At 34.4% G+C, this 27461-nt stretch overlaps 1 protein-coding gene across 5 annotated transcripts in view; it reads left to right on the plus strand.

The window, feature by feature from the left end:
• Pcdh9 (protocadherin 9) overlaps positions 1-27461 on the plus strand; it is an 845706-nt gene that overhangs the window by 531734 nt on the left and 286511 nt on the right. For 2 of the 5 annotated variants that reach the window (XM_051195302.1, XM_051195303.1), the window contains one exon: positions 8175-8376. The exons of 1 other annotated variant lie outside the window; for it this stretch is intronic. In XM_051195302.1, the coding sequence (XP_051051259.1) occupies positions 8175-8376 (202 nt within the window). The remainder of the gene's footprint in view (positions 1-8174; positions 8377-27461) is intronic. 2 more of the 5 variants (XM_051195304.1, XM_051195305.1) reach the window with 1 other exon arrangement.

The raw sequence follows: 27461 nt of genomic DNA on the forward strand, positions 1-27461 counted from the left end.
ATGTTGAGAACACTTTTGGGGGCACCTGGAAAAGCATTCAGTATTTGTTGAATAGCATTGCTCTCATGATTAATTCTGCGCATGTTTTTCATATTTGGATCTTACTTATATTTTCTTCACTGTGCCTATCTTTTATTTCCACATGAACTGATCCCTCCACACACACTAGTGTAAAGAGCAGGATTAAGTTCATCAGTCCTTTTCTTTGATACTGGCGTAAATCCTTAGTAATTCAGCTCAATCAGTAGTTACTTACTTTATCCAGAGGCTGGATAGTAGGTGTGTGTGGCAATATTTCCCATTGCAATTTTCCTTTGTCCTCTTTTTCCAAATAGGTCATGGGCAGTAGTTAGGGTTGCTTGACATCTAAGGTCTCACAGTGACAGATGCGTGCACATGACATTAGAAAGAGATTCTACAAAGAAAGTTTATATCATTAATGATTCTAAAGAATCCTTGAAGCTCTTTTTACTACAAAAATTGAAGTATTTAATCAAATCAAATTGAAATACGATTTTCAACTGGATAATACATTTAAGTGAATTCCACTTTTAATAAAGAAATAATCATTTGTTAGATACCCTGAACAAAATTAATGTGAGCCAATGGTATTTCTTGGTGGTGATGAACAGGGATTGTATCTTTTATGACTCTCTTATGTGTCTTTCCCTAATATGGTAGGTCTTCAAATATCTTGAATTTGTAGTTTTTATTCTCAGTATATAATTATGATCTTAATGTTATTATGAACATACAAGGAAGAATAAAGATGTGTGCCTATATGTGTATATTTACATCTTTGTTTAAATTCTTCTATGTTGCTTCCATTGATTGACATGACTTAAAATGTAGGTTGGGGTTATTTTGAAAAAGTATTTTGTCCATTTTTTAAAATATTTTGTTCTTACATATGTGCTCTACAATGGAGTTACAATTTTACTTTCTACTGATAACTATTAACATGATAAGTTCTACAAAACTTCTTATTGTCTATGGTTTATTCTACATTGGCTAGCTGAGATGAGTTCTTACATACTAGATAACAGTCAGAGTGAAATTCTGTTTTTAATATTGACAGCTGATATTTTTGTCATCTATCCTTACCCAAAGAATCTCTCCCCAGTCCTTAACTCCACACTTCTGCTAGTAACTTATATACATTTACTTTAATAACAGTTCTAATTTAGTATAATTTCTAATTAAATTGGTGTAATTATCGTGTATGCTGATTTTGTAAATATGATGAGGGTAGCTTACTTTGTCACATGGGCTTGTTTATACTAGAATATGAAATTGGAAAGGACTCTTGCTGCGTTGTTTTTCCACATTTCTGTACACATAATTTATAGATGCAGAAATCCTGCTTGTAGATTCAGGAACAGCTGCTCTGGTTTAATGTAGTCGTTTTATATTTTGAATGCCCTGATAAAATACTACATTCTTATTGGGCCACATTTAACTGTGAGAAATAGGACAAGGGCATTTCAGATAGCAAGAACTAAAGAATATAAGAAACAGCATAGCACACAATGTGCCATTTAATCCTTTCTCTGTGCCTTGACCCAGAGGGAGCATGTTCCCCAATCCAGAGGTGAAATCATTTTAACATTTTCTAATAAATAGCATCCCACAAGGGAAACCTATGTAAAATAAATATTTTTTTTGTTTTGTTTTTTTTTTCAAATATTTAAATTCAAACATCAAGCGTACATACCCAAACAATTCAAATAATGTGATTTCATAGGTTTCTCAAATATATAAAATATTTTTTAGGTGGAGCTTTACCTAAGTTCCTTTAGTTATACTAAAATCAAATGGAAATAAAATTTAATATGTAGTAAAAATGCTGCTATATGCCATTTACATTAAGGCTTCTGACAGTAAGTATCCTAAAAGGTATCTAAAACATGTTAAAACCAATAAAATACGTATGTCCTTCCTTTCAGCAACTCACTTTACAGTAATGCATTTACATTTTAAGTAGATCTCCTTTAAATTAGTGAAAGGATCTTACACGCATTTTAAAAGTTTAAAAATGGAATATCTAATGGTGAAGTAAACTTTAAATAAAAGGTAACAGTTTTCTTTCCAAATGAAACAGTGCATTGCTGAAAGTAACAAATCAGTTAAGAGGACAGCAAATATAAAATAGGTAAGCACCTCATATTCCCTATCAATATGACTTTAAGGGACCAGCAATCATATGCATTCTTATTCTTTTCCCCATAAGCGAGGTGAATTTAGTTATCTAAAATTAGGTTTTAATTTGCTAACCCATCTACATTCATCTTTATTTATTGACACTGTTACACACTTTTACCAAATATGAACAAGTGTTTCCCTTTTTATCAAACACTGAAAATACTGCATGTTGAACAAGGAAAAGAGATTGTGATACCATAAGGTATTGCCACATTTCTCATTTCTGTGTCTCCACATGGCCAGCATAATGTAGAATCTGCTGGTGAACTAAAGAATGCTAAGATAGTCTGTCACATTTGCATTGCCTAAATCAAGGCTATTCACTTACATGGAATCAGTAAATTTCTATAGTAAGTTCGTAAGTTCATAATATTTCCAGTATCTACATTCCTCTGATACTGTTGACAGTTCTTTGATGTTCTTATCATCTAACTCCTAGATTCAAAAGTTGTTAGGTGTCATGTTAAGAATTGTTTCAGACTTGTAACAAAATTAGCTTTCTCTAACACATTATGGTTCTCTTCTATACCACATTTGTTATTGTTGTTATCAAATCTCAGTAGATTTGAATCTATATCTGGAAACAAATGAGTATTATTTGGGCACAAAATACTCAGAAAATATTCCACTCCATTTTCCCTCCATGGATTACTGATTATGAATAAACCCCTCTTTTTCTTGTTCAAGAACTATCTGATTCTGAAAAAAAAAAATACAGTGAAAGTCTATTCATGGAATGATTTTGCTCAAGTCTGTATAGTTTGCAAGAATTAGAATGGGATCCCATAATATAAACGGTGTAGAGCGGTACTGTAAGTACTGATAATAGAGTAGATTAGAGAAACTGTTATAATGTGATAGTTTTTAGAAAGCCACGCCATCCTGAGCAACGAGAATATGTTGTAGTAGACATAGGTACTCACTAATTATTTGCCCAGTGAATAAATTAATAGTGTCAAAATGATAGAAAGAATTTATATAATGCAAATTCACTATAGTTTCCAGGCAGATAAGACACTCAGTTTATCATATTTCTTTAAAAAAAAAATAGTGGATGAGAAATGTATATTAAATATTTAAGTACTTATAGATTAAGAACAGGCCTAAATTTTTCATATGTGCACATGTTTTATGATAAGTACTTTCAGCAGAGAGTAGAACGTTAGTTCAACTTACCAGTTGTAAATTAAATGAACTATTATAAAAGAATTTTGTGCTTAAAATCAACTACTTTATCATCACAAGAGGAATACTTTTGAATTCTAGCTTTTAAAATAACTCATTATTCTTGATATTGGGCACATTTAAAATTATAAACTGTGGTAGTTCTCTTAAAAAGTATATGCTGACCTTCCCCTATAATGAGACTGATAACTACCTTAAATGCACCATCATAGAGCCTTTGTCCAGTAGCTGAGATTCACAGCCAAGCACTGAGCTGAACTCCTGTAATGAAGCTCTAGAGAGGGAGGGAGGAGTAATGAGCAAAGTGGTCAAGACCATGCTGGGGAAACCCAAAGAAACAGTTAACCTAGCAAGTGGGAGCTCAGGGACCCCAGTCTGACAGGTGGAGAACCAGCATAGGACTGAACAAGGCCTGAAAATGGGTGACAGTTGGGAGGCCTGCACAGTCTATGGGGCCTCTAGTAGTGGAGCCCATTCTCTATGGAGGGATACTCAGTCTAGATACACCGAGGAGCACCTAGGCCCTGTCCCAAATGATGTGACAGACTTTGATGATTCCTCATGGGAGCCTCACCCTCCCTGGGTAGTGGATGGGGGGAGGGATGGGGCTGTATGGTGAAGCCATGGGAAGATGGGAGTGAGAGGAGTGGATGGAGGGAGGGATGCGGCTGTATGGTGGGGCCATGGGAAGATGGGAGTGAGAGGAGTGGATGGAGGGAGGGAAGGGGCAGTATGGTGGGGCCATGGGAAGATGGGAGTGAGAGGAGTGGATGGGGGGAGGGATGGGGCAGTATGGTGGGGATATGGGAAGATGGGAGTGAGAGGAGTGGATGGGGGGAGGGATGGGGCTGTATGGTGAAGCCATGGGAAGATGGGAGTGAGAGGAGTGGATGGAGGGAGGGAAGGGGCAGTATGGTGGGGCCATGGGAAGATGGGAGTGAGAGGAGTGGATGGGGGAAGGGATGGGGCAGTATGGTGGGGATATGGGAAGATGGGAGTGAGAGGAGTGGATGGGGGGAGGGATGGGGCAGTATGGTGAAGCCATGGGAAAATGGGAGTGAGAGGAGTGGATGGGGGGAGGGATGGGGCTGTATGGTGGGGCCATGGGAAGATGGGAGTGAGAGGAGTGGATGGGAGGAGGGAAGGGGCGGTATGGTGGGGCCATGGGAAGATGGGAGGGAGAGGAGTGGATGGGGGGAGGGAAGGGGCTGTATGGTGGGGCCATGGGAAAATGGGAGTGAGAGGAGTGGATGGGAGGAGGGAAGGGGCTGTATGGTGGGGCCATGGGAAGATGGGAGTGAGAGGAGTGGATGGGGGGAGGGATGGGGCTGTATGGTGGGGCCATGGGAAGATGGGAGTGAGAGGAGTGGATGGGAGGAGGGAAGGGGCGGTATGGTGGGGCCATGGGAAGATGGGAGTGAGAGGAGTGGATGGGGGGAGGGAAGGGGCTGTATGGTGGGGCCATGGGAAAATGGGAGTGAGAGGAGAGGATGGAGGGAGGGATGGGGCTGTATGGTGGGGATATGGGAAGATGGGAGTGAGAGGAGTGGATGGGGGGAGGGATGGGGCTGTATGGTGGGGCCATGGGAAGATGGGAGTGAGAGGAGTGGATGGGGGGGATGGGGCTGTATGGTGGGGATATGGGAAGATGGGAGTGAGAGGAGTGGATGGGAGGAGGGAAGGGGCTGTATGGTGGGGCCATGGGAAGATGGGAGTGAGGGGAAAATGGGATTGGAATGTAAAATAAGATTCTTTTTAATTTAAATAAAGCTTTATAAAAACTCATATGCTGACCCTCTCTGAAGATATATCAGTTTGACTTACATATTTCTAGTGTTACATAATCAAGTGCATAAAAATGTGTCACACTAGAATTGAGTCTATGAAACTCTCAAAATAAAGCTCTCTGCAGAATAATGTGCAGTCTACTCTTTTCCTCGTACCTCATTTTCACCCGTGGAGGAAGGAAACTTTACTGGGTCAGCAGGATATGAAGCAACATCTGTAACAAAAGTTACATTCCGGTGTCACATATTTTTATTTTAAATGTTAATTACATTGTTTAATTTTAGAGGATGAAAGAAAACCTTGTGAAAACTAACTAAATGCTGACAGAACCATGTATTTTTTTTAATGTATCTGTGAGGACAAGCAATTTCAAGTTCTTTTTATTTTTATACAGCATGTACATACAACTTGAATTATAATAAAGGGAAGCTTTTGCTTTGATTAATTCTGACCTTACAGAGCACCTGTTGGACAGGCAATATTTTGTCATTTTTTCTCATCAAAGATAAAGTACCTCTCACTGAGCCAGAGCATAAAGTCTAACTCAGAGTTCATGGATCCATGGTCACCTGCTCCTACTTCAGCACAGTCAACACTCACCACTGAATATTTAACCACAAGCACAGCTTCTTTTCACGACATACCATTGTTCTTCTTTTCTTTGTATGGAAATGTATTCAGATCCTCGCCTTGAAACTATCTTGATGGTTCATTCTTAAGGTGATTATCCTGGCAGCAAATTAATGATGGATGTGTTTGATCTTTTTTCTTCAACCCATTGTATCTACTTAACAACATTTAGTGCTTGTGCATCTGCGTTCTTCCCCTCCATTGACAGAAAAGTACTGCACCATTCTGATGATAAGTTTTAAGCATCTTTGGGTTAGATTAATTAGTAAATATTATTTCATCCTTCTAACTTATAGTATTTCATTGAAAATTAAAATTAATTTGCATTTTTCTTATTGTATGTACCTTTTACAAGTATCGAATATAATGTAAAAACTTTTAAATACCAGTGTAATTTATAGAAGATGGAGTTTAACAAGCCCAATGTAATAGTTTTAGAAGAAAATGTCTTATTTGTTATTTTGTGTAGTTATATTTCCAATATATACAAGATACTCTCTCTCTCTCTCTCTATGTATGTATGTATATATATATATATATATATATATTTATATATATATACCAATATTCATATTGTGGGCCTTTGCTCTTGAGCAATCACCTTAAGAACAACTGTTACAAATCATGTTTAATGACCTATGGACTCCAAGCCTTTAATATTCACTTCTTCATGAAAATGTCATAGTGAATATAGAACATATTGAAATATGAACTCATGAGCACTGTTTCATTGCCAGTTAAATTTCAAGTGAGATGAAACAAAATAATATGTACATATACAAAAAAGCATACATTTGTTTTAGAAGGTCAGATATATGTCAGTTGTTTCTATCTATGTCTGTCTTGCTTTCCTATAGCACTTACCTAGCTTTATGCCAGAACCTTTGGAGGAGGAATGATGCTCACCCAAGAGTAGTGTATAAAGGGAAATGTGCTACATCAGACACAATTAGTACTTTTTATGATTATAGTTTATGGGTTGTTGGTGTCAGTTCATTAAAAATGTACTGAACTATCAACTCATTTCATATAGGCCATTGAACAGCAGTAAAGTGGTTTCAGCTTTTCTCCAGGATGAATTCTAGCTGGATTTGAACCAGTGACTCATAGAAAATAGGCTATGTTCTATTGTCAGTCTATAAAAGCATTTTATAGAGATGCATTGCACATGCCTCTAGGATTTTGCTTCTAGCAGCATTCCTGTTTCTTTGAATATGTTCTGTAGATTATCTATTGAATAAACAAATATTAGATGCTAGAAGATGGCTATATTATGTACTACATATTTAAATTTAATTTATTCCTATGTATTATTAATGCCATTTAGCATCAAAAAAAGTAGTCATATGTAGAATATTTCTGGCTTTGAAAAAATAGAAATGTCTTTTAGTACAATAGTACTCATTTACTAACATATGTAATTCCCTACACCTTAAATTTTCACCCTCACATAGCTGCTCATGCTCCCATATTTCATGAATTACATCAGACAAAATGTACATTGAACATAAAAACTTAATTCTTGTCTGTGCTAAGATGCAGGCCCTTGTACTAAAACACTGACTTTCATTTGAAGTAACCATAGCACATGTTAGTTCAATTTTTGGGTTGATACAATACAATAGATGCCTTTTTAAAGTACATTTCTACAGAAATATCTTTGAACAAAAGATAGTAGTAATGTCCGAAACAGTGAGGAAAATAACTCACTAATCTCTTCCTCTCTACTGTTTTTTGAGTTCAAAATAATGTCATTTTTTCAATGTCCATCAATTTTGTATTAGCAATTTTAGTTGACTGTTCTGGATTAGCTTTAATAACATATAAAGTATTTTTAGTTTATGCTACATTGTTACTTGTATTATTATGCTTCATAACTTTAAGGGCAAATTCAAAAGTCAGCCTTTGAAATAGTGATGGTACAGGAAGTGCACTGACTGGAATACCACCCTGAAAGTTTCCAGAAGCATGGTACTTATCCAAAATGAAATTCTTTGAAATGTTGAATTAATAAATTATTTATTAAGTTCCATGAAGCAAATGAGTAGGAATATTTCTGGGGAAATTTCAATAGTTATTCTCATAAGTATGCTCTTTTGTTTTTCCTTCATTCATCTAAGACTTTTCCTTTGTTTATGTCTTTAAATTATTAAAGATAGACATTGATTTTGGTAATTTGCCAATTGGATATTATTTAGTAAATGGAAGTGATGAGCACGGGCTCTTCACTTTGTCCCTAGCCTTGCATACATGAGATGTATACTGTGTCATTGCCTGTACTATTTATTTGAATGTGTGTACTACAGAGCATGATCATTCTGCCAGGGAGAAGCTAGTGTTAACTGCATGTCCTGTGATCTTCTTTGTAGTCTCAGCGCCGTGTTACCTTTCACCTCCCGGATGGCTCCCAGGAAAGCTGCAGTGACAGTGGTCTGGGAGACCACGAGCCGGTGGGTAGTGGAACCCTGATCTCACACCCTCTTCCTCTGGTTCAGCCACAGGACGAATTCTACGACCAGGCCTCTCCAGACAAGAGGACCGAAGCAGATGGCAACTCAGACCCCAACTCTGGTGAGTCCTCTTCTGGTTCTCATAGTTTAGAGCCATTCTGGTTGAGTCGTGAGCTGGAACTTGTTTAAAGAGTCACTCTGCTCTGAAAGCAAGGGCCAATTGGGTGTACATGCTAGATGCATTGAAATAGATGAAGTGTGGTGTACCTGGTATGTTGGCCTTTAGATCATATGTGGCTTATTTCATGAGCCACTGAGAAGATTTTAACATGTACAAATGTAATGGAAAGAAGCAGAGGTTTCAGTGTAAATGGTTAAAATTGATGCAATAGAGATAATTGGGAAGTAATAAACACATATATATGTATTGATTCCTGTGGAATATTATCTGCTAAAGAACTCTTCACAAAGAATACAAATAAAGAAGGATTGGCTGCGATTAAGATCCATCTGAAGAAAGGAGATACTTCTTTCATAAATTTTTATTTGTGCTTTGAGTTTTGGATAATTTGATTTGCTATGAATAGGTTGAAAGAAATGTGCTTTGTCTACACCCCACATGGAAATTATTGTCAATCCCAAGGAATCCCTGTAGAGGGAGTTCTTCCTCGCCCTGTAAATCACGGGCTAAGAATGCATTGTTCCTTGAGCCATATTTGAAAACAAACACACATATAGCCAAACAGAACACCTTCAGTGCCTAGGTAACAAAATATTAAAGTCATAATACTCCTTTAAGAGCAATGAAAATGATTTCTGATATATCTATATCTATATCTCTATCTATATATCTATATCTATATCTATAGTGAAAACTCACCCTAGGTGAGGCCATCATGCAGGTTCCTACGCAGGGATATTGAAGCCTTTACATGCTTCTCCAACTCTTTTTTTAAATGAAGGAGAATACTGAGTAATAATAACAGAAGAACATCTCAACCAGAAAAGGAACAGCAACAACCAAACAAACAGTGCACACAGTTAAGATAGAAACTCTCTGCAGCTCTTGAAACTGCTTCACATTGTTTAGCTAGAGAAGGAAATAGAGTAAAGGCAACTTTTCCATGAATCTCTAGCGGTTTAGCCCCTTCTGCTTCAGACTTTACTATGCCTCTGGCATTTGTGTGATGAAGCACTATCTAGAGGAGGTCACAAGCTCACACAACTTTCTTCACAAGTTCCCTTCCGGTAATCGAACTTTCATGTTAACTTACTTCCACAATTCTGAGTTGCCTTTCTGCCTAGGAAGAGAGATCTGTGTAAGTTCTTCCTTCTCTCCATTGGTCCCCCCGAACTGTGCCACTGCCTATGCAGGTCTCTGATTAGATGGTTCTTCACTAGCAACTGTTATGTCACCTCTTTCTGCAGAGGCTTCCCCTTGCTCCAGGAAATCTAGTGGAATCTAAGCAAACTGAAGTCCATACTTTTCAGATTGTGTGTTTGTTTGGTGACTGCGGTTTTTGACTTCAAATATCTAGAGCTGATGGACTCAAACCTTTCATCAGATTCACTTTGCTAGAGCTAGATATTCATTTATTCTCTGTGGATTCCTTGGCATCCTCATTCTATGGTCCGATGACTCTAGGTTGTTCCAATGAACCACATTTTCCAGAAATTTCACTGAGTTGATGGGGGTAGGTAGAGCTTATAATAACTCCTAGTAAATGATCCTTGTAATCTACAATATACAGTAATTTCTGATCACCTTGTCTGTAAGTGTTTTGATGTTCTTGTCTTCTAGATATGAGTCAAAATCAACACAGAAAGACACACCTTAAATATATTGGCACGCGCAGCTGTTGCAATTCTTTGTAGTTTAGATAATGCATTCTGTTCTAACATCTTTAAAGCAGGAGTAGTGTATGAAATTCCAGGTGAAGTACTTAGACATTCCTAAGAGTTCTCAACAATTTCTTTTTTGCTAGAATAATGAAATCCTTTAGAATCACACACACAAGATGACAGAGGGCAGTGAGCTTAATCACTGGGTTTTAGAAATTGATGAACATGTGGGTAATTTTCTACTTAACTAATTGAATTAGAAATTTTAAAATATTCATCTAGAAGGGAAAGGCAGCTTTTAGGATATATTAACTACTAAACAAGATGATAGTAATTTTATATTTTCTTTGTCATAGAATTATGTGTCTGTGGTCAGTCAGCGTGAACCAAGAAGTTGATTAGTACAGAAACATACCTGTCTTTTCACTTCTGCAAGCAATGATACATTGCTACAGATATATTTGTAGCAAAGTTACTTTTAACTTTAAACTATCACTTATATATAAATTTTAGACAAAACATGGTTTATGCTAAATAGTATGAATGCTTTATAGTTTTTTGCCATAATAATTATTATTAATATTTGATTTAATTTGTACTCGCTTATTTGTCAAGAGAGTCTGGATTATTTAAAGTAGACTCTAGTTCATTCATCTGTCATTTCTTCTGGTACTAAGCTTGTAAATTTGGAGATGAAAAGTGATATATAGGAAACTTGCATGCTACTGATGCTTGAATTGATTTAGCCAAAGAAATTAATAAGTTGTCTTTTTACCTTGCCAGGTTTCTTTCTCACCTTTTCTATACATTCTGCAAAGTCTACCCACAAAGGAACCCATATTTAAGGTTTCCAATAAGACAGAAAGGAGGGAGAGACAAAAGGGGCATTTTACCAAGCTTTTAAATTAGGAGATAGCTAAATTGCCCTTGGCCAGATCTTTATACACAATGGCATGCTACTCACTCAGTGACTTTGAGTACTATACAAATGAACTGGGACAGCTGCCAAGTGTGAATTGCTGGAAGAGGTACACATTTCAATCCTGCTTAAAGTTCAGTCCTACTTAAAGTGGACATCACAAGTTTTTATTTTAAAACAAACTAGTGATAGTTATAAGAAAAATGGAGGGACACAGGGAAAGTGGGGAGGGTGAGGGAATGGGGATTGACATGTAAAACAAGCTTGTTTCAAATTTAAATAAAAATATTACCATATTAAAAATTAACATTTGAAAATTTAATGTCCCCGAAACTCTCAATATTCTGTTTCATAAGGGGATTTTACCCAGGAGAATGATGGACAGTAACATGTCTTTAAACAATATGAAACAGGCTTTCATGTAGAATCAGTCTTGATTCATCACTGCTAGGAGTTAGAAAATTCACGTCAGCAGTGAGTAGTCCTGGATATTGGTGAAAACACAAACTCCTTGTTAGAGCTAGAACATTAGAATATACTGGAAATACTAAAAGGATCAAACTAAATCTAAACTGTACAATAATAATATCAGGATATGTTCTCTTTGTGTTATGTAGTTAACTTTTCTTCATTAATTTTGAGGAATTAGTGACATGTGATAGAGAGACATCAACATACTATTCAATGGCTGTCAACTTCTCTTGTATCTCATTGGTTTACCTTGTCCTGTGTGGACTCTTCTTTCTGGACTCATACTTTTTTGAAAAGGTATGATTTTCTATGAAATGGAGTAGGGAATGTGAGCTTCAAAATATGATTTATTACTAGAACCTCTAATTTTCAAATATATTGGACTTTATTTTAAAGACATTTAAACTATGTTATTTACGTATTAATGTTTTTCATTATGCATTTTTCTAATGAATTAACATTCACAGCTATATCTAGTTAAATATTTGGGGAAGCTGGAGTTTAATATATGTTCTTACTACTCCTACACACACATCATCAACTTATACATACCTATCAGATTGCAAGGATGTTCAACATTCTTCTTTACTTCTCAATGTATACTTTTGAATTGCTGACCCACTATATTTAACATTTTATCCCATTCTTCATTTTTGTAAGTAAGACTAGAAAGTTAAAATTCTTACCTGTTCTATAATAAGGATCTAAAACATACTTCAAAAGCCATCATGTTAATGGATTATTAGTATTAAAATGAGAACAAAGACTATTAAAAATTTGGTACAGTGAGAAAATTTGAGGTAACTAAATGCATACTCTTAAAGGGACTATTAGGAGCATGGATCTGACCTCTTTGTACTTTGCTTTCCAGGAGTCTTGTGGTAAGCAACTTTCATTTATCTCCTGTTCTTCAATGTGATATATACCTCTTTGTCACAGATAGCCATCTTAGCTTCTGTTCTATTTTTGTGGCTAAACACAATGGCCAAACACAATTTCATAGGGATAGACCATGAACACCATGGCTATTAATATGGGTGTATGTCAAGTAGATGTTGCTCTGGGGCAGATGATGAGAGCACACATCTAATCCCCAAATTGCAGGCAGAGGCAGAAAAAGAAAGATTTGGTCTGGCAGGAGTTTCTCAGGTGATAGCGCTGTTTCTTGATGACCTGGCTTACAGGAGCTTAGATATTAGTATATTGTATGGAAGAAAAAGGTGCTTTTGAGAGGTGGTCTTTGAATTCTATAGCCAGATGTTGTGAAGGCCCATCACTCAGTAATATACTGTCTCCTTGAGGCATTCAAGGAATTTAATATGAAGGAAACTTTCAGTTTCTTTGAATCTAGCCTAGATGACACCATACAGAATCTCTAGTATCCTTTCCAATTTTATGTCTTATTTTATGTTATTATCCTACAAAGTCAATTTAGTGTTATTTGTACAATGTTGGATGAAGGATCATCTCCTAGAGTATCAATAGTCTCTCAGGAAGTCTAATCCTGAAGAAAACAAATTCTCCAACTCTCACCTACGATTCGCTCTAATAGTACCTCAGCCCATGGTGGGACTTCAAGGTCTCTTGCCCCACCCACATTGACACTTTGATTTTTTTTCTTTTCTGGATATTATGCATGTATTCAAAGATGGTGTGCGATTTCGTGTGCAGTGACCTTCTGTGTCCTGCCACCTAACTTATTGTCAATGTCTTCCTTAGGGTCCTCCTTGTTTCCTAGCTTTTCTGGCAGTGTGGATTGTAGGTTGGTATTCTTTGCCCTATGTCTATAATCCATTTATGAGTGAGTACATATACCATGTTTGTCTTTTTGTGACTGGGTTACCTCATTCAGGATAGTTTCTTCAGGTTTCATCCATTTGCCTGCAAATTTCAAAATTCCAGTAGTACATTTACACAATGGAGTACTACCGTTTTAAATGTTAACATTTGCAATAATACCATATACATATACATATATATATATATATATATTCTATATATATTCATGGCAAAATATATGGTGTTTAGAATTTTAGCAAATCTTCCAAAAAACTGCTACCATCATTAATTTCAACTTTAAAACTGGGCCTAAATTGATCAATGAATCATTTATAATTTGTAGAGATTGTGAGATAGCTATTCTTGTTAATGATGTACTATATGACAGTGTGCTTCATGTTTTTTTAATTGTTTAATTATGTGTATGATATTCTCTTCTTTCTTTGTCACTTTAATAAAAATATGGTTTTCTTTACCTCAGTATAGCCAAATGTTGTGTATGTAATGGACATACTTTGTGCATTTCAGTATATTTTAAATGGTAAAGACTCAATTAACCAATTTTTTCCATAATTATGTTCAGATTTGTAGGACTAGGAAAAAATAATTGTTGTTTTCATAAAGTCTTTCAAAACTTCCTTCTGAACTTTGTTGGTAGAATACTAATGGCAAGCTTAGCAAACAGTAATTGGTCAAGGTGGTAGGTAAATGGGTGGTGTCTCTGTGTACCTAGCACAAAGAGTTCCTAGAGCACATTTGGCCAACTTATCCACAAATGAGGTATATGTGTTCAAGTTTTGGCATACTAAATCACTTTGCTTCATACCCCAGAAAAGTATCTTTTCTAATTTCCAAATATCAGCAAATCCGATTTCATTGTGAACTGAATTCATTAACACAATCACAAAAGATAGGGGCATTTATTGAAATATATGTATATTAAAGAAATAACTTCCCTACTATAAAAGTATTTAAAACCAATCATATGATCATATCAGGACTAGATTGTTACCTCTGATTTAGAAATAATTATTTGTTTTATCCCATAGTGAATCACAGGTTGTTATGTTTGGTATCGTTCTTATCTTCAAAATTTACTTTTATTTCTTGTTTAATTATATGAAAATTAACAATTTACTTTTAATTTGTGAAATATTTTTCCTTCATGCACCTCTGAATTTACCTGGAAGAACTTATGAGTTGTTATTTTTCTGGAAGGCATTTGGACTATGGGTGCATTAAATACATTCTTACACTATACTGCACCAATCCGTTTTAGTCCTCTGGTTAGAAGCATTTTCAAGTTCAGCAATATTTAAAGACAGGTGATCATGAGATAGTAATGTACGCTAGCTGTTGAGTGTCTTCATTGTTCATGCTTTCACAATTTATATAGAATGGAGTTATTTTGATATTTCTTAGCATCTTTCATTCTACATTCATAAAATTAATTCAATTGTTTCTGATTTTATTCATTCTGCAAATATTCATAGCATACCTTAGTGTTTGTCAGATGCTGTCTTACATTAAGATGATAGACATTAAACCCAAGACTACAGATGTAAACAAGTTAAAAGCATAGAACATGACTTCATAATCTAAATTCATCCTCTGAAAGACAGGAGGTGACTGTTAGGAATCTATTGCATTTTTCCTGTAAGACTATGATATGAATATAAAGAAAATCCTGTAAGCCCTACAAAGAAACTTTGTTTTGTAATGAGATATTAGACACTAGTAACATTGAGTTAGAATTGCTAATGATAAAATACAGACATTAGATTTTATTACAGAATAAGGATAGTGCGGAAAGATTAAGGAATCTGTAGATGATGTTGTACTTTATAGACATAACCAGACACAAATAGAAATTCTAATATTGTATGTATATACAATAGCTTTGCTGTGTATGTGGAGGTGTGAGTGCGTGCAAATGGGTCTGTGTCTATGTACTTGTGCTTTTGTGTAGGTATATGTGTTTGTGTGTGCCTGCGTGTAAGGGTCAGAGTAGGAAATTGTGTTTCTGTTTGTCTATGTGTAGGGGTTGGTGTGTATGCCTGTGTGTCTGTGCATGTGTGTGAGTGTTTGTATACAGGTATAAATGTGTGTGTGTATGTGTGTGTGTGTGTGTGTGTGTGTGTGTGCATGTGCCCATGTATATATACAAATTCTTGCTGTTAACTTTGATTCCAAGATTCCAAATATCCAAATGGAGCTACTAACATGTGTGGCTCACATTAAGGGTTTAAATACATGAACCAGTGTGTGTGTGTATTTTACAAAATTTGTTGAACAAAAAATTGACACCAGATTTTGAATGATGGAGATACCATAATAATGTGTTGTTGAATAAAAGAGGTGAAGGAGAAGAAAGAAGTAAAAGTATTTTCAGACTGTGTGGTTTATTAAAAATGTATACAGGAAATAAATCATAGACTGTGAGAGGAAAACTCAGATTATGATTTATTGCTTTTGGGGGTTGGGGAGCAATGTGATTTGGGGAGTAATTTTTACAATTTCAAGAGATGGAAACTAAGTCAGTAAGATGGTCATGGGGATGGAACAATGATCGAGAACTAAAGTTGATGAAAGAGGTAAGAAGTCTAAGCCAGGGAACATTAATTGTTTATCCAATACCAAATGGTCATCCCTGTAAATATACATATAAATAACATAAGAAAGATATATATATATATATATATATGAATATATCAACATACATACTATATGCAAATATTCATGTAACAGCATGTTATATCTATAGGAATTTATATCAATATTCAGTATACATACACATTTATTCATGTTAAACCAGTCAATTAAAAGAGATCATAGGAGAGGTACATAGGATAGTTTGTAGGAGAAAAAGTAAAGGGCAAATTATGTAGTTACATTATAAACTTAGAAGAAAAGAAGAAGTAATGACAGAAAGAGAAAATAATAATTTTAATTCCGGCACTTGGCAGACAGCTTCAGGCAGATCTCTGTGGGTTGTAGGCATCCTGGTCTACTTAGAGAGAGCCATGTCAATCAAGGCTACATAGTGAGGCTTTGTCTCAATTAAAAAATAAATAAATAAACAAAGTTTTAAAAGTTGTAAAAAGAAAAATACTAAGTCAAAACCCAATAAAGCAACAAGCAAAAAAGGATTGTCAATAAATTATTGAACAGACTTTGAACTATTTGAGTTAATTCATTTTTAGTTACACAGTTAATGACATAGTGCAATGTATTTAAAGTGGCATGCTACTATCACTCAAAAGAGGCTATGGGAACAGACTAGCCTAGGTTCTACTCATGAGCCTCATTCAGGATGGGCTTGTAAGTACTTATGTATTTAGTCAGTTTTAATAGATAACAAAAGGTACAGTAAGTGCAAAAATGTATAAATTAACTATTGAACAAAAAATATCTTGAAAATACTATAATGGTGATTTTGAAATGTATATTACATAGGTACAAGGAAACAAAATTCTGGGACCATTTTGAACTTTGTCTTTAAATACTTTTTTATATTCAATTTTTCAGAGAAGAGGGTCTAAAAAAAAGTCTCAATTTATTAAAGACTAAAAAAATATAAATTAAAATACTTATTATTTGGTATTTTAAAATGGAAACAATTATTGTTCCTTTGTGAGTTTCAAGAACTTACCATGATATTAATTCTGTACTTCATATTCTGCTTTATTAATGTTCTTTTTAAAAGAGGCACAATAATCTGTAAGTTAATGTAGTTAAACTATTGCTGATTAGCTAGTAAATGATCCCCTTTCTACAAAGTTTTAAAATTATAAATTCATGGAATTATTTTATTACAACAGAAAAAATTTGTTTGAATATCCATAATTTTGAATGAAAAGGCCATTAATATTTTTCATTTCAGATTCTTTTAAGGTCAAAGTATCAAAATATTTGTCTCAAAGAAGATCTGTAGAGGAAATACGCCTCCTAGTGTAAAATTGGGGTAATTTCAACTTGCTTGCTGGGTGTGTGGTGTATCATTTCCATAGCTGTTGTCATGGGACTGATTTAAAAGGCCTAAAGATTAAGAACATTCAAGATCATTTGTGTAATATTCTAGGGAAGGAAAAATGTTATTCAGTTTTTTTGTTTAAAATAACTTGAGTGTGCCAAAGTGAAAGACAGTTGTAATTCAGTATCCATTAAAGATAAACAGCATATGGATCAATGTAGCTAATAGGAAGGTAGATTTTATATTTCTTAACCTGAATGTAACCATATATGACAAGAATAAAGGGAAAGGAATCACTAAAACTTTTACAGAATCAAATATATATTTTATTTCATCTCTGTGTGTGTGCATTTATCACAAGGATTAATGAATTAGATTATGCAAAGTTTTAAAACAACATTAAATATTGGAAGACTCTCCCCTACTTTCCTAAAACATTTCAACTATCCTACTGCTATTTTGGCATGAATTTCTGATAGTAGACTGAAATAGATAAAATCTGATGTCACTGGTAAACACAGATGCCTATCTTGTAATAAGACTATAGAAGCCTTGCCAGTTAAAATCCACAAGGCACCAGAGTACTAAAGGAACATTCAGAGGGTCCATATATACCCATCAAGGAATATGCAGACCAGTGAAGGGAAAACTGCTGAGGTAAACTGGACCTTGAATGTTTCAGTAGATTGAGATAAAGGGAGGTACTTCCCAAGTCAAGGAAAACAATTACATCACAAGAGGTATATAAGGGATCACAAGAAACTACTTCAATAACTGTCTATTTCCTATTTTCAGGTCAGCCATTTCTGATTTTCCTATGGAATATCTTATCATTTGTATTACTTTGCATTTCTAAATAATCTCATGATTAAAAATTAACCCACATAGTGTTGTCAGTTAAATTTGAATTTCATATTGACAGTGAAATTTTTGTTTAGTTATTGCAAAATATTGTGATGTTCATTATGTGAGTCATACATAAATGAAATCATCTATATTTTTATCTGAAGTTCTCACTTAAGTAGCCATCTGTATTTTAAATATAAAACTTAAATTTTGTACACAGTTGTTTTATGTACAGAAAACAATTACCCTTCTATCCTAGAATTTCAGTTTGCAGACATAACCAACATGCTAAATTACATGATCTACCATAGAAATGTGACTCTAGTGTTGTCTTATTGCAAATATAATTTCATTGTTTAAAAGTTTATCTTTTAGAATTTTTATTAATTTATTGAGTTTATATGCTAAGTCTTCCTTTTAAGTGAACATATAGAATCATGTGTCAACTTATAAGATGTTTAGAGAAAGAGAAGGGGTCAAGTTATGATATGCTGGTCACTACATTCCAACTTCTCACCAAATGTCCATAGAAATAGAATTATTTGAATCTTTGATTTCATCTTACTTAGTCAAACTAGAATAAAAGTATAACTTAACATCAGTTGTCTAAGATTTACATACATTAGTAAAAATGGTTTTGAAATGGAACGTGGAAATGACTTAGTATTTCTTCTGGATTGACCAAAGTATCTACAAATAGCCTTAGAAGTAGATTTTAATGAATATCAGGAATATGGGTGATAAACTACAATAGATGAACCTATCACGATGATTCATCTTCAAAGCCAATTTTGCAGAATGAAATATGCTGTACTGTGTGTGAATTTGTCATTTGATATCAGCAAATCAACTGCATGGTTAAAATAGACTAATAGAAATTTCTTGTGTCAGTGTTTGGAAGTAACAAATTAAAGCATGGGATTGCTAAAGTGCAGGTATTGGTTTTATTGATTTGTTTTTAATTTTTTGCTGTTTTAGCATACACATGGCTGATTGTTCCATTGAAAAACACAACAAAACATTTTCCATTAAGAATACCACAAGAGAACTTGAAAAGCTTTTAAATTTTTCCATGAAAGAAAAAGGAAATTGCTTCAGTCAAGGAAGACAGTACATTATCTTCTGTGAATTATAAGATATAATCATTGGCTAAGCACAGTGTACCAATTGTGAAATCATTCCAGGGACCAAAAATAGATGTTAAGATCCCACAAAGTAGCAAGCCACAGGTTAGCAAAGGTGCTGTTTTATCACAGGAGTGGCGCTTCATTGCAATCCTTTCTCAAAGGCCTCATTTTATGGGAAATATATTTTTAAATTAAGTCAAAGTAGGTCCTTATTCAAAAGAGGATGTTGAGTTCTGATTTAAGCTGCTTAGGAAATAGCTATAGAATATCCAACAGTAACTCTTCAGTAATCTCTCCTAAGTCATAACTATTGTGTGCTGGAAGATTATGATTTAAAATAAGAAGTTCAGGTATTTTGAGCCAGAAATACCAATACTCCACAGGCAGTAAAATCTTGACATAGCAGTAAGTAGCATAATAAAAAGGGAAGAGAAATTGGTCTATATTCTATCAATTTTATGTCTTACTAGCACAATCAGAAAGCTTTTTGGTACTTTACTTCATTTATTGTTCAAGAAGGGTATGGAGTATGAGAGTATTTTACCCAATGAGACACTAAGAACACAATCTCCAGAAACAGGCACATTGAGTTTGAGAGAGGCCATGTAATTTCCAGTCATGTTGTGAAGTCCCCCACTTCCCCCTTTTATCTCCCCCTGACTCTTTAAAATAAGAAAATATGTGTCTTAGAGAGATGATGTGGTGCTAGAGAGTCATTGAAATATAAAGGAGGTTGGTCGGAGTGCATGGGAGGGAGGGATGGAGGGAGAGAGTAAAAAGACACTACAAGTGTGTAAGGTCTGGCTGACATAGAAAGCCATGGATGTCAGCAATGCTGCATTAAGAAATTAACTGCTGGCTCTCCTTACTGGTTTAGTGTCTGTTCTGATGTGATGATTCTAATTAGTCTTGACTTGATAAACAGAGCTAATGTAAATAAGTGATGGAGAAAATACTTGTGAGGTATTGAATGAATGAGAACCCAAAAGTCTGCTAAATTTGTAAATTAATAATTTAATCTGTTCACACATTCTTAGTTATGTCTTCTAATAAAGAAAAAAATAAAACTATGAAGGTTGGAAACCAACGAAATACCATGATTAAAATATAATGTATCTGAAATTGTGTAAAGCATTTAAAAAGTCAATTAGGAAGCTATTAAAAATAGAAATATATGAGGGAATGGTATATTTTCACTAGGGGTTTTCAAAATGGATGTCTCACTATTGCCTTTGATTTTTGTCTTCACAAAATACAAGAAATAAATTATTTACTTATGTTACATTAATAGATAGTTGAGTTATAATAACTATAACCAAGGGTAAAATAAAATTACATAGACTTAGCCGTAAAACAAAATATTCACTTTTATTTTACAATTTAAGTTAGCAAAAGAGGACATATTGTGTTCATAATCAGTTTATATTATATTCCAAATATTATTGATTAACTTTTATATTTTATTTGCAACACGTTTTCTTCCAATATATTTAAGCTGCTTACTTGCTTACTCCCAAATTATGTGAAAGCATTCATTCCCTGGCTATTTGGAGGCAACCTGCAAGGTATGTCTTCTGCATTTTCTTGAACTCCATGTGAGTCTGGATCACAGTGCTTCCTGTTTTTCATGTGGGGATCACATGGTACACTCACGCTACACCATAAGCAGCATTACCCTGACTTACTTAACACACCCCAGAATAGGGTTGCCTTAGAATGAAAACACACAAGTAGTAAAGGAAAGTCAGAGGGATCTCCTAAGCGACACTGTTATAGTACAGGACTGTATCATTTTCTATCTGTGTTTAGCACTGACAGATATATTTTTCTTCCATAATTTTAGATGCTGATTTTGGTGTAGAAAACCTTTAAAAAGTGTTTCCCATCTGTTACACAAGCTATTATTTCCCTTTTTGTGTACTATAGTGGAATGGAGGTCAAATGAACGGCAGCCTAAAGAGTCCCTAGGTTTGATTCTGGGCCTGAATGCTGCCTGGAGTGTCTCCTGCTTTTGAGAAGTTTGACAGAACTATCTTCTATTAGCCTTTAGGGTGAGGTTCAAACTCTGAACATTCCTTTTGCTTCTTTCCTAGCGCTATTAGTTTGGGGAATTGGAGGTTTGAGTAAGCGATGTGACTTGCCCTCTCATTCCCGGCATCTGGAACAAAATGTTAACCATCCTGCCACGTCTCTATGCTGGGAAAGCAAAGCTATTTGCTTGATATTTACTTGGTCTGTTTCTCCACTGATCTCAGAACCATTCATGTCATTATAATTTGTCAAATATTTGAATGAGTTATGTGAACTCTAGAAGTCTTAAATTGTAAGCTTTAAAATATTTACTCTAGTTAATTTGTACCCGGTTAGAGGAAAATAGAGTGCATTTAAATGCTAATATAATATCAAAATATTGTATTAACTTATAAAAAAATCAGTTGTCACAGATATGTAACCTTTAATTCCACAGAAATATTCTATTTCGTCTATCTTTAATTTAATTCTTGTGTACATATAACTATATGTACACTGTATGTATTGAAATCCTTTGCCGTAAAACATAAATAAAACTTTGAGACATACATTAATTTTTCAAGAAAATACATCTACTATTTATGTTCATCTAAATTGCACTGAATGTATGAATACATAAACTTCAGCTTGTTTTAAAAATCATTTTAAAATTCATAATATTTGATTAAATCTGTTCTTTTCTCATCTACTTGTGGAAAAGATGATTATATATCAAATAGGATCAGGCATGATAAAAGTGAGATAAGCTGTGAAACAGTCAAAGATCAAGTCTACTACCAAAACCTGTCTAGCTGATTTTTGCAGTCTAGATATTTTCATATTTGAAACTTTTGTTGTTTATAACAGCTAATCATCTGCAGAATGCCCTACTGGGTATGTCCTTAGATTTTGGGCTCACTTTCCATTAGTCAATCAAAGAAACTTAGAGACTAATGAATAGGTTCTATGAGACTAGAGAAATATAGGTGCATATTTCATGCACTCCTTATATGAGATATAATTAATTAGAGTAGCACAGAAATTAATAAGGATTTTAAGAGTGACCATAAATTCGTCTGTGCTCCTAGCAGTTTACAATCAAGGATGCTCACCACTAATATGCCTTTAATAAAAAAAAGCATAGAGTAATACGTAATGTGTGACATTCTTAAAAATAGTCTTCCTACTTCAGCTTTGCAAGTTAAGGGACTACAAGGGTGCACCACCACATCAGGCCCTTTTAAATGATTATGATATATTATTTAATGACACATTGAAGAAAACACAATCTTAAAAATTAGAACATTTCACCTAAACTCAACTACTTATCCATATCACTTTAAGAGAGTGAAAAGCATATTACGCAATTAAATATAATTTCAGCTAAACAATGCTCCGTTTTTACATGGGCCATGAATGAACTCAAACATGCTTATTCTAACTGTTATTTTCTGTTTATCTGAAATTGCATTTAACAGAGCATCTTTCTTTGTTGTACAATTTCATACATAATTGAAATGTTAATTAATGAAAAAGTAATAAATACAAGAACACGACTATTGCTATAATAGGAAATCACGTGTATCAAAGAAGGAAATATACACACATCTTACAATTTATTAAACTAAAAGAGGTTCTGGAAACTCTGTATCGGTGGTCATGAGCTCTCACTGCTTTTCTTTGTCCACCCTCTTAATTCTGTAGGACATTAAGTCAGGAAGAAGAAACTTGGTCCTCTGCAACCTTGAATCTGAAAGACCATTTTAGTTGAAATGTTTACATGCAGGTAAAGGAACAAAGGTGGACCTTTTGATTCCAACTTCATTGCCTCAAACTGCATAACAGATCCATCACATCCTAGCATATTCTTAAGGAAGTGAATCCCCTTGTTATGCTGAAAAAGAATTCTGCTTATAAAAACAAACTTAGCCAATGATACTTTGGGTCAAAAAAGAAAGGTCCCCTGCACTGAGGACACAAATTGTCACAACCTAACCAACAACTACAGAAGTAAATCGGCAATCTTCCAAGCCACATATGACATACATTGTCGTGGCACCATCAACTCTATTAAGGTAATGCATGCGAAACATGTTTATTCATCTGACAAAACTGATGAATAAAATCTTTAAATAAATAATCAGAGTGCCAGTTTTGCTGAATAGTGTGTCATGTGGACACTTCACTTACTATTTAGCTGAAGGCTAAGTAGAATAAAGAACTGAGACCAAGTAGACACTAACTTTCAAATATAGATGAGGGCTTATTTGTAAGCACTCAGTCCAATATTTTTAAGAGCCTTTATAAATGTATACATTGTTCTTTGCTTTTTTCTCCTGTCATCTGGGACTTTATTTTTAGAGATTATATTCCTCATAGATGTTGTTAGATGCTTTGTGGTACTATAAAGAATATAGCATCAGGCCTTCTGGTAACAAAAGAGATAACACAAATATTAGTTTATCTTCTTTCATTATAGCTAGTGTGTCTCTTCCTCAAAATTCCCATGATTTATTCACAATAGCAAATGATGGGACACAATTGTTATGAATTTACAATAAAAAATTCAGAGATGGATGAATTCAGAAATATTATTTAATAATTTTCTCTGATTAAATATTAAAATCTTTTACAGAATAAGATGCTGGACCTCACTGTTCATGCAGTAAGTCATCATGTTATGTAGCTGTAACTTTTGTAGCCTTCTTTAAAAAGAGCTAATGCATCTACAGGAAAAATTACCATTTAAAGTAATACAACAGACAATTTTTAGTAAAAACATTGTAGAAAAATATTCAAAAAATGAATCGATAGCAGATAGCTTCCCCTTGAAAACTACTTAACATTTATATAATTTTCTTTATATTTTCAGTTTATATTAGTATATCATGAAATTAAATAGTCTGTAATTAAAAGTCAGATATTATAATGCACTGCCTATGCAGTCCTGGTAACTCCTGAAAACCTTAGGAATCACTCATCTTCTCAGTAATATTTCCTACGTTTTGTTACAAATAGGAGTGATACAGTAAAATGTGTAAAAATAAATGTACAATTAATGATATGCAATCCTTACTTACAAATAAGAACATAGATACTCCATTTTATGTGTTTTTAGTAGAGAATTTATTTTGCTTAAATAAGCATTACTTAATCCATTATCATATATGTAATAGAGCACACTAGTAACGATTTATGCATCTATATACACGTTTCACACAACTTTTTAGAATTTCTACCATATTAGGAATTAGAGAACTATGGAATATCATATTCTCACTCTAGGTACACTAAAAAATGTATTTCAACTTGGAACAGAATCTCTCCTCATCTGTGGCTTACTGAAGAAGTACTAAGCTGTGAATAGAGATGCTGACAGAGAAAAGAGGCCCAGGATGAACTGACAGAAGCAAGGAAACGGCAAGTGAGAAACAGGGCAGGTTGAGGGGTCATTTTCGGATACTAGATGTTGGAATGCACCTTTGGTCATGTAAACTGTGGATGACTAATGATTAAGTTCATGAACGGAAACCAAACATCAGTTAGTAATAGGAATAATAGGGTGATGATGGTTATAAATAAGATATCTAACAAGGATTTTTCCCACAGAAAAATCAGTAGGATGATAGACTCCATATGAATAGTAGCATTCCCTGGACCTGTTTAAAATTTTAAATTAATATTAAAACAAAACTGAAAAACATTAAAGGAAATCACAGTTACTATTAATCAGAAAATTATTTTTCAAATATATGCTGTGTTTCTTTTATCATTTGTTTCTATAGATTATCAGTATTATCTTGAAATCACAGAACATTACATACAAAACTTATGTGACTAAATAAACTAACATCCCTGAACACAGTTGATTGAATATAAGGTGAATAAATGGTATGGAAATATAACTCAATGCTTGTCCATTTTCATTGGAATTCTTGGTTATTTAAGTTAAAAATGCTGTCAAAAATCCATTCTGTTCACTCTGCATACTGGAAATAAATGCTAAACCTGTTCCACACTAAACATACTCAGGCACTTTAATTATTCTGCAGTTGGAAAACATTATGTCATATAAGGTCTCTTTTACTATACACTATAAAATACTCTATGTCGATGGTTAAAAACAATTTGTTGAGAATATTTAACAGTCCCAACACACAAATTTTCACAGAGTAGTTAAAACATGTACTTACTCAAAATATTCAAACAAAAATGTATAATTATAAACATATGATGAGCAAAGGGATCAAGACCAGGCTGGCGAAACTCATAGAAACTGCCCATCTGAACAAGGGGGAGCTCATAGACCCCAGTCTGATAGTTGGGAAACCAGCATAGGACCAACCCAGACCCCTGAATGTGGGTGTCAGTTATAAGGACAGGGCAGTCGATGAGGAGTCTGGCAGTGGAAAAGTATTTATTTGTAAGTGTATGAATGAATTTTGGGAGCACATTCCACATATAAGGACACTCTCTCAACCTAGATACACATGGGAGGGCCTAGGCCCTGCCCCAAATGATGTGATGGACTTTGATAATCTCCCATGGAAGGCATAAGGGGGATGGGATGAATGGTTGGTAGAGGGCATGAGTGGATGGGAGGGAGAGGGAATTGGGATTGATTTGTAAAATAAGACTTTTTGTTTTCCAATTTAAATATAAAATGGAAAAAAGAAAAAAGTAAAGCATCTTAATTACATCTGAGTTTATATTTTTGTCTTCTTATGAGAAATAAAAAAATAGTCAATAGAAATAGTAGCACTAGAAGAAAATATGATTTTCTTTTCTAAATTGCATGATGAAATACCAAATAACATCTTTTGCTTAACAGTTATCCAGTAGATAAGGCCCAACATTTTGTGCACTTAAATGTTTCATAATGTTATCTAAATTCCAGTCTCCGATCATGAGTTTTAAACTTATGCTGAAGATTATGAAATGCAAAACAACTTTGATGCTTTGCAGGATATTTTTCATAGGTTGCTGTTGCTCTTCCAATCTAATAAATTCAGCCAGCATAGGTGGAAAAATGTTTACTTCCACTCTGAGAATGCTTGTTCCTTTTAACTACTTCCTCCCCCCTACTCCTTGTGTTAATATATTTTTAGTGTATTTTTTTTTTTTTTTTTGCCTGCATGGATATATATGCATGCAATCCTTGCAGAGGCCAGAAGAGGGCAATGGATCCCTTGGACCTTCAAATATAGATGATTGGGGGAGACTTTTAGGGTGCTAAGAAACAAACCTGCATGGTCCAGAACATAAGCTGGTGCTCTTAAACATTGAGCCATGTCTCCAGACAATCCTTTGTAATTTTCAATTGCTTTCAAGCATATTAAAATCTTCAGTATTACAGAAAAATAAATGTCAACAACATATGATCTCAAATGGGTAGATACTATATTTGAGGTCATTTTAAGCATTGCAATATAATGTATTCAGTCAAAAGGCTAATTGTTACACATGGGATCCATCAGAAATTATTCTTTAACTACATTTTAGACAAATTATATTAAGGATAAAGCTAAAAGTGTGCTGCTCTCTTCCAAGAACTTTCCTTCACTGGTCGAAACTGTCTAATTTGAGAGGTTTCACAAAATTAAGATGACAATGGAAAAAATCATTAATGAGAGCTTCGGGATGGAGCAGCAATTAAATGAACTTAGCCAACTTGAATTGGGAGTCTGAGCTCTACAAGGTAAAGGAGATAACCAACCACAGTAAATGGGTGAAATTCACTTAATTACTTTCAATAAGAAAAACTAGATATAAATACACATGATTAACATAGAGACAGGAGAGAAGTCCTAGTCCCTACTTCAAATGACTGACATTTTTACATGACACCACCTGGATAGCATTGCCCTACATGTTGAATTGGGGTGGGGGGATGGGAGGGGAAGGTAGTCAGGGTGCATGTGAGGGGGTAGAGAGGGTAAGAGGGAGGGAGGGATGAAGAGGGAACTGGGATCAACATGCAAAACAAACAAACAAACAAACAAAAAACCCAAATGATTGTTTTTCCAAATATTAGCTTCCTCAATTTTCAGGGTGTTAAATAGTCTCACAGATATATTTCAAGTATTTTATTTTCTTAAGGTTAAAAAATTCCATTTAACACAAATATATTGTTTCTAATACAAAGAAATATAGCCGTCTTTCAGATGGATTCTACATATTATATGTCTTTTGTGTAGTTACATATGCTTTACTATATCATATATTTGGAAAGCTATTAA

Source organism: Phodopus roborovskii, unplaced genomic scaffold (assembly GCF_943737965.1).
Source record: "Phodopus roborovskii unplaced genomic scaffold, PHOROB, whole genome shotgun sequence".
NCBI classification, from domain to species: domain Eukaryota; kingdom Metazoa; phylum Chordata; class Mammalia; order Rodentia; family Cricetidae; genus Phodopus; species Phodopus roborovskii.